Raw genomic sequence first — 9,118 nt, 5'->3', positions numbered from 1 at the left:
CTAACGTTCTAAGATCATAAAGCTGGCGAAACTACGGAATCAATGCGACAAAGATTTATTCCGATACAGTCGTGGCAAGCAGCAGGAGCTACTGTACTTATATGCTTATAATTGAAATTTTACATTAGCATTCTAATGCGACTAAATTCGCTATAGTGCCTCGGTAGATGTCATACATACATACAATAACTTTCTCATTCAATATATGGAACTGATTATTGTAGGATCGAGGGAAATCTACATAATTATCAATGCCCTAAAATTTAATTTTCTGATGGAGAACGCTGGTGTAGCTATAAATACTATATCTTTGTAGGAAATACTGTAATACTGCTAAATCAACTTGATAGCTAACCTTTATTAGCATGAGCTTCATTAGTTATTTGTAATGGTATTTAAAATCGAGTGATTATATACTTAATTACCATTTAACGCTGACATCATAAATTTATGACGTTGCAGACTCGACTTAACCGTATGCGTATTTATTTAAACCTTTACATCCATCTAGTTAAATGACTTCCATTCCAGGTTAAGAATATTTAATTTAGTACCCGTATAACCCGTTACTTGTATCATGCTTTTTATCAGACACATTACTTTACGAGTCTTAAGCGTAAAAAGTTTTTATTAGTATGGCCTTACGAAATTCAGAATTGTGAGGGATATTTTACTCCAATAGTTATATTAATGTGTTGTAATTCTACCTTTGTGAATCGCATAGAAGCAGTTTTATTTATTTATTTAAGTTTAATACGGTAGGAAAATTTTGTATTAACTCACTGCATTTACTGCTTTTCAATTCTCTAATACCTACTTATGTAATTCATATCCTTATATAATTATATAATAAAAACTAGTTACGAAGACAGAAGTGATGATGATAGTAAACAAAACATATCGCAAGACATGCAGCAGGAAACTGATAATTCAGGGACTTTTTCACTTACAACGGAGAAAAGTAAACAAAGATTAACTGACGTTCAAGGTCCGAACGAAGATTCAAAGTCGGATGAGTTATTTCACACTAGCGAGAATCTAGATAACCGCGACCAAGAAACAAACAAGTCGTGTGAACAAAACAATAATTATAAGTCCGACGACGATCGACCCCGACTACCTTCGCTTAGTAGCTATAAAAAGGGCAAAGGAAATCCATCTGATATCACTAGTAAAGGCAAAACATTAATAAAGGACATGCCATCTTCTCTAAAAACATTTCATTCTGATAAACCGCAGGCATCTCAAGATCAAATCAAGGACTTTCGTAGTGTTTTACGAAAGAGGAATGAACAAACCAAGCAGTCCTTCGATAATAAAAAGCCAATTACCTCCAGTGATAGAGTTAGTGACGGAATAAAACGGTTTTCAAACCTAAAATCTAGCTTAAAATCGGTAACTCCTAAACCAGATTATAAATCTGACATAAAGGAAGACGTTGCTGTCGGCCTAGCAATTCAGCACGATAAGTTAAAAGGCGTAAGTCAAGCCGATAAGGTAGATGATACTATGGAAGGAAAGAATCCGCAAATTAATGTGGAAAGCAACAAAGATAATAATTCTAAAGATCTACCATCGGCTAAAAGATTATCAATGACAGGTGATCAAAGTACCATCAATGAAGAAGTCAAGGGTAATTTAGATGAAAATAAGGGAATTGAAAACGTAACTAATTCGCATCGTATTGTTGCTGATGGTCCAGATTCTAAGCAGAAAGAAAGTAATTTTGCTTCTCCATCTCTGATTAATAAGACAGCCTCAGTAAGGAATAGTTCAACTGACGCCGAATTAAAACATCCTCAAACGACTGATTTGAATGAACCTCAATCAAGCCAGATTGAAAGGGATGCCATTTCTAAAAGTAACAGATTTAAGAAACCAAACTCGATTTTTCAGCAAGCGGTGAATTTCATTGAAAGTACTGATTCCCATCCCATTTCAAAAGTTCGTAATGACCTAAAACAGACCGCAGGATCAGTTCCAACTAATTCGAATGTAGCGTTGATGCGAAATCAATTTCTAGCAACCATTGATAATGGTAATAACTCGAAATCAAGCGATAAAAGAACTCTTTCAAAAGATTTAAATCAAGAAAACTCAAATCCTTGCAAAAGTACTTTTAAAGAAAGGACTAACCAAGTAATGTTACGTATAAATAGCCGACATGAAAAACATTCAGAAGACAGATCAAGCATAGATGAAAAGACATCCGGCAAAGATGATGATGAATCAAAATTCAAGACAGATAATGAATACAGCAGCCATAAGCAGAACGTTAAATCAAGAAGTCAATCTGCCAGGGCAGCATTTTTTGGTAGTAGCATTAAAAAAGACGATAAAAGTAATACTAGTTCTAGGTTTAATAAGGATGGAGACAAAAAGAATCAATCCAAGTCACCGTTCGAAAAAATTAGCCGGTTTAAAAGTGTCAATTCTGATCAAAATGGTTCACCTAAATACGAAAAATTCACGAAAGACGATTCACCCGCCGTTCAAGATAAAAAGGGTGATTTGATTCAAATACAATCAGCTAAGAAATCGTTCTTCGCAAGTAACGAATCGAATGGTAGAGAAGATCAGAGTACCAGTTCTGGAATAAGAGTACAAGGGAAATTTCGCGAAAGTTTGAAGAACGAGCTTCCGCGAAAAATAATCACTGATCGGATCGATTCGACAGTGCAAAAAACCTACAATCAACAACTGCGGAAAGAATCTTCAGTTAAAGAATGCTATACAGAACACGTTCTGAGCTCTCAATCATCTTATCGTCATGATCTTAGGAAAGATTATGTCGATCAGGAATCCAGGAATAATAAGGGAAAAAGCTGGAGTCACGCTGACGCTAGCAATACGAATGAAATGAGCACTAACAAGGAAACTATCTCCGAAATGAGAAATAATCGTGGAAATGAAGAAAGCTTAATAGTTCAATTACGTAATAATGAAACTAAAGCTGATACGATGGATAATTCGAATGATAGCCTTGATAATGTATATTCTGGCAGCCGAAAACTAGTAAATTGTAATACAGAAAATATCAAGAACCAAGGGAATCAGCCAGACAATGATCAAGTACTGAAACAGCAGCAAATAGAAAAGACAAAAGCTAAAATAAAGGCACCTTCCGATCAGCCTGATAATGAAAATGTACAACGACGGGAAAAGAACCAGTATCGATTTCGCCCAAATATTACTACAACTTTACCGCCGGATAAGCGACGAGAGACATTCATTCAATTTTCAGAAGAGCCTTCTTCGCCAAAAGCTATTAGAGCTATTAGTGTTTTAGAACCAATTCAGAACGTATCTTCGTCATTCAAGGAAGAGTCAGATAATAATAAAAGAAAGGAGATAAACAGCGTGAACGTTAAAGACTTGGCAAGTACTCCGAGTAGCCCTACTGGAACTCCTAGAAATGCTAATCCGTCAACATCGCTTGGACCAGATAAGGGGAACGACACGATGAAGGAGGCGTTAGTATTTGCGTAGCATTTAATAATATTCCATAATAGTACAATTAAATTACTAATCGTAGACGTATCAATTTAAAAGCATGAAAAACATACAGTATAGTATCTTAAAATTCTTCACCCTTCTATGACTTCATTACCAGCAGTTGTAAGGTTCCAACATCCGATAAAGGTGCCGAAACGAGAAAGGCAGTAGTCCCTGCAGCAGGCTATATTAGAAAATTTGAGATTAAAAAGCCGGTTGGGCGAAATGTTGTGAATGATCCTAAGTCTAAGAGACCAAAACCGTTTGTAACTACCGCACCAAAATTAACTTCACAACCTGAAAAGAAGCAAAAAAAGAGCGGATTAAAAGATCTCTTTAAAAAGGCAACTAAAACCGAAACTGCGAAAAAGCCTACTGAGTACTCGAATCAATTGAATTTTTAATTTTTAATAAGTTAATAATCAAGTTGAAATCTATTGTTATCGTCTTAAAGCCATAATACACATTTTCTTTCATAAACTATTTTGGAAATGCAGATCAACAGCTGCTCCAAAACCAGCCGCTAAGCAGACTCCCAAGACAGAAGGTTCTGTTTCCGCTATTCTTTTGCAGTGGTGCAAGCTGCATACGAAAGGATATGAATACAAGGTATGTAAGTGATGCCAAATACGTAAAGTAGTTTTCCATGTACATTATGCGATCTGTACCGTACAGCATTTGTATACGTATACCCGTGTTTACAGTTATGGCAAGGCGGCTGACCAACGCTTATATCACAAAGCATCTCCCAATAGTAAACTAGTTTTAGATATTTATATTGAATATCTTTATAAATTGTATCCTTTATTAGGATATTATGGTAAAGGACTTAAGTCGTAGTTGGGCTGATGGTCTAGCGTTTTGCGCCTTACTAAATAACTTAATAGGACATGACACTATTCCTATGGATGATCTCGACACTACGACGAAAGAGAAAAACTTTACCCTGGCATTCGAAGCATTCGAGTAAGTAATTCGCCGCTTATAATGTAGATCACCTGTAGGATTTTATTTCTTCTATTCTAGCATTACATGTCCTATCTTTTGTGTTTATACGTTATGTCGTCAATTTTCACAATTATAGCAAGGTTGGTATTGCGCCATTACTCGATGTAGAAGACATGCTTATTATGTATCCTAGACCTGATCAACGATGTGTTATGACTTACTTATTAACCATTTACAGCCGTTACAAAGACTGTTAAAAAATCTTTATCGTCGAAGGAAAAATCCACGAGAATTAAAAAAAGGAAAAGTGATCGTCTTAGCTATTTCAGTTATTTACTCAGAGACTATTCGAGTATCCCTAATTTGATGTATCTGTACCGCTTATTAGTTCTGCATGTACTGTACTATTATTGCGGTTCATTAGCTAGCGAAAGGACATCGGTAAACATATTCCTAATCATCAGTAACAGGTACTCCGAAATACTGTAGAATCATCAGTTTAGATATACGAGTATTAACAGTAAGCAACTGTGACATTTAAACATTGATTTGTAAAGCTTCTATGGTTATAGATTTGTTATTGTGGACAATGGTAATTAATGACGATCTTGCTATTTCCTGTTTAATTATATATAATTATTTCAGAACCAGGAAATTTAAAAAATTTGAAAACTACTAGTTTAACACTTAGTTACTTTCGGAAGCTGTAAAAAATTTAAAATTTGTCACTTTTACGTCTAGACCGCAGGAAGCATCGTATGTTTTTGTATTATTATTTTTATTTACCGAATTTTTTATTTGCAACACTGCGTAATAAGGTACTTCACAATTTTTATCTAATTGAAATCGTATTGATGCAGTGATGATGCCTTAAGGCATACATATCGTAATTACGCAATATTTTCTTGACTATTGCATTTACCACAAACTATGTAGCAGGTTACAAATACCATAAATTCTTTCATTTAGTAGCAAATAGTTTCCGGTTTATATTTAGCTGAATCGCATAGACTTAAATATTAAAATTGAATAGATCGCTTATTCTTCGATTGTCATCAAATATGTTGTTTCTCAATGTCATAAAGCTAACCCAACTATGTGGTTATACAGTATATTATTGTATGATAGGATTGTCATAATTATTATCTATGATTATATCTAAATTCTGCGTTTATAAAGTTTCAATAAAAATGGAATTTACATGCTATCCAAATTAATCCATTATAATAACTTTCAGCCGTATGGGTTAGAGAAAGAACTTAAAACTGCATACCGTAATACTAGTATCTATAATATAAAAATAATATAAAATAAACAGCAATTTTTAATAAAGTAGCATCTTCCGTTCCATCTCATCCACTTTCTTTAAATTACGGGCCACAGGATCAATCTTTTTGATTACTTTCTTGAATACACTTTCTGTAATTTTGCTTCTCCTCTTTATTTTTTAAATTATTAACAGTCCAATTGCCAAGTGAAGTATTTGCATAAAAATCCATCGGATAATTGTTTTGCCACTCTATGGTCTTAAATAATACAGAAGCCTAATAATAATGAGATATAAGAATACCTGATAATGTTAGAGCCAAATAATGAGAAAGTAGTCTAATCATCAGTAGGTATAAATGAAACTTTTCATCCTTGCTAGATCTATACGGCAAGAATTAATAGCTGGTGAAAACTGCTAAATGAACAGCATATGATAACCTCATATGGAGTTAGAAGAGGCTTCTTAAATGCTGTTCCCCAATCAATGGATAATCTTGGACAAGCTACCTGTATCCACCTTAAGGATGTATTAATGCATTATTAATGATCAGGTGATCGCTTTTAGTTAATTTACTATAAGTATACATATGTGGTTACGTACACATCCACATTTTGAAATAACTGCAACTTATCAGGAAATATTTCTGACATGAAAACTGTTATATATTCCAACCCTAGGTATGTAATACGAGCTTGCAAGTTCTATGTATAAAACAAACAATAGTATCTGTAAATAAACATAACACACATCAAATATGGTTTAATTAAGGTTAACGATAATGAATGAACTTGAGTCTGATCATAAGAACAGGTTTAAACCATAAGAAATAGTGCAACAATACTTAAATTTCTATAAATAGACCTGCAAAATTTTGATGCTGCCTTGTCTGCCTAGTGTTCCAAGGATTAGTCCAATCTTCCTAGCGTGGACACTACTAGATATTGCCTTATACCTAATATCTTTCATTAACTGGATATTATAGTATTCTCGAGAGAATGCTTTGGAATAAGGATCATACCTTTAAACATGAACCGTAGCTTTAACACAGTTTGATATTGTACTGTTTTGGTTGACCTCTAGCTTAATATAATCTAATCTTTATCAAGAATTGATACTAATTAAAGTGTAACTACTATCTATATTCACCTGTAAGTAGGTAAATCGGGGTTTGCAATCATTATAGCTTCTAAATGAAATCTGCCATCCCCTATGTAGCTGATAAAGAATTGAATTCTGAAAAAATTTCAATACTAGAATTTTCCTAAAGTAAGTTCAAACTCTTTACATGACAACATCGACATCTGTTAGCTTTGGAGCTGTACATCCAAGGATTTCGCCAGGGGACAGAGGCTTGCATTGAGGAACGGAAACATTGTAATCATGTGATAGTTCCTGTTTTACTCCCTCCATTAGTAAATATCAAAAAACATAAGACATTAGTATATATATAATACAATCATTTATACGAGCTTACTAATCCGTCTAACATTCGATATTATTACCTGCAATGCTGCCACAAACTGTATAGTGCTCACCAGTGCTATGTTTAATTCTTTCGATACGTTGTGCTTGATAGTTTCGATTAATCGCACTGTATCTATTTTGATATCTACAAATACATACAGCATTTTGATTCCACCGGTACGATCAACAGGAACTATAGTTCATTAATGAAATAAGAAACAAGAGCCTTTATTCAACGGCGTAACTTAAAGCAAGTTGTCCCACACAAATCATTTTATTTCTGTATCGTCAATTGGTATTCAAAAACTTTTTCAAATTTATGCTATTTGACTACCAAGAATATATATAACATTCTCTGCCAAATGATTGGATAACTTATAAACGCGTAAAGGGTTTGCAACTCAATACAACTCCAGAATTTCTCTTACCAAGGCAACTATGTCCATAATGGATCATCAGATCTGCTCCTAAGGCACGCGCGGTATAGTCATCGACACAACACGCCCCATAAGTAACTTCACCCATGATTATGACTTCTGCATCAGTAAATCTGGAATCAAAGTTGTAAGTTTTACATATAGTACAGTCGAACCTTGCAACTATATGTACGTGTCAGTCAACTGCAATCTGTAACAAGGTTGGACATATATACTGCCAAAGTCATCTTAGAATATAACACTACTATAGAATGTGTGCCTCAAAACTAACCTTTCGATTATATCAGCAATGAGGCAAGAAAACATTAAAAGCCCTTCAGGGAACTGCAAGGCAACTATTACAAGAATTATTAGATTAGATATCAACAAAGTATCATGTAAATAGGCATTTTATACTATTTACAAATAATAAAAGCAAAACACTGCAGAATTATCGGATGCTACGTATTTACCCCGCTTAGATTTTGTGAACTTAATTCTCCAGACTGTTTTGTATACCTCAAAATTGTAATTTTTAGGCAGCTAGGTTTTAATGAGAATTAAACAGAGAGATACACCTTAAACAATTTAATCACTTACGCTTTACATATATAATTTTCTATTTTATTTAATATTTACTCTTGTTACTCATTACAGTAATACATTGCGTGATAACTATTACCCATTTCTGAAAATGTTAAAATACTGCAGAGTGATCTACTACGCATAAGCTCGCTATTAGAGTTATGTACCAAAAGTAAATTTACCAGCCAAATAAATACTGTGCTTTTACTATACACGTAATAAAATTTCTTTTTTAGTAGTCCCTGATTAAATATACGTAATACAGCCTCAAAGTTTTTTATGAATTTTAGCCTTCGCTATAGTATCTAGAATTTAAAACAGACCTGACATATCGCATTTTGCAATTGTCTGTCGCCAAGTATTTCCTCCGGTATCTGATGAGCAACGCGTTGACCACCATCCCTCCTTTTAGAAACTAACAATTTTATAAGTAAACTAACTTATTTGTTGCCTGTAAATTAACTTCACAAGTAATGATATATACTGTAAATCTGTAACAGTTTTGACATGATCACCTTCAGAACGAAATCTTACTTATACGCGGGACTTGACATCTCACGTAATAAACATAAAATAAATTAATTAATTTAATTCTATTTTAAATTCTTTGGATTAGAACAGCTGTGTTTAGTATAATACGCTATGTTTACCATATACAGTACAGTATGTACTATGCAGCAATACTGTACAGTATAATGCTCAGCCAGAATAGCTCATTAAAAGTCGATATACAGTATTGTAAGCTTCCAACTTTTGCTAGTTTTATTGTGCTCGCTATTTAAAAGCTGTTGTGTTTTCGTTTTCGATATACGATAATACCAACACGGAACATAAAGTTGATTAGTGTACACACGCAGTGATGAGTTAAAGTTAATTATAATTTTACGACTAGTTCTTTGCCTTACACTAACAGCAACTGCAGTGTGAATGCAATCAGGTG

General features: G+C 33.8%; 1 protein-coding gene across 1 annotated transcript; it reads right to left on the bottom strand.

The window, feature by feature from the left end:
- Positions 1 to 5,870: 5,870 nt before the first annotated feature.
- Positions 5,871 to 8,558, bottom strand: TRIADDRAFT_3141 (uncharacterized protein; the record flags this gene model as incomplete). Its single annotated transcript, XM_002115690.1, has 11 exons — positions 5,871 to 5,987; positions 6,151 to 6,229; positions 6,314 to 6,414; positions 6,575 to 6,731; positions 6,860 to 6,928; positions 6,999 to 7,105; positions 7,201 to 7,370; positions 7,606 to 7,727; positions 7,886 to 7,949; positions 8,067 to 8,136; positions 8,502 to 8,558. Coding segments are annotated over 11 exons (1,113 nt in total), but the record flags the coding sequence as incomplete, so codon positions are not given.
- Positions 8,559 to 9,118: the final 560 nt, after the last annotated feature.

Source organism: Trichoplax adhaerens, genomic scaffold (assembly GCF_000150275.1).
Source record: "Trichoplax adhaerens TRIADscaffold_12 genomic scaffold, whole genome shotgun sequence".
NCBI classification, from domain to species: domain Eukaryota; kingdom Metazoa; phylum Placozoa; class Uniplacotomia; order Trichoplacea; family Trichoplacidae; genus Trichoplax; species Trichoplax adhaerens.
The sequence above is the reverse complement of the archived record's forward strand: the minus strand, read 5'-3'. Positions and strand labels throughout refer to the sequence as shown.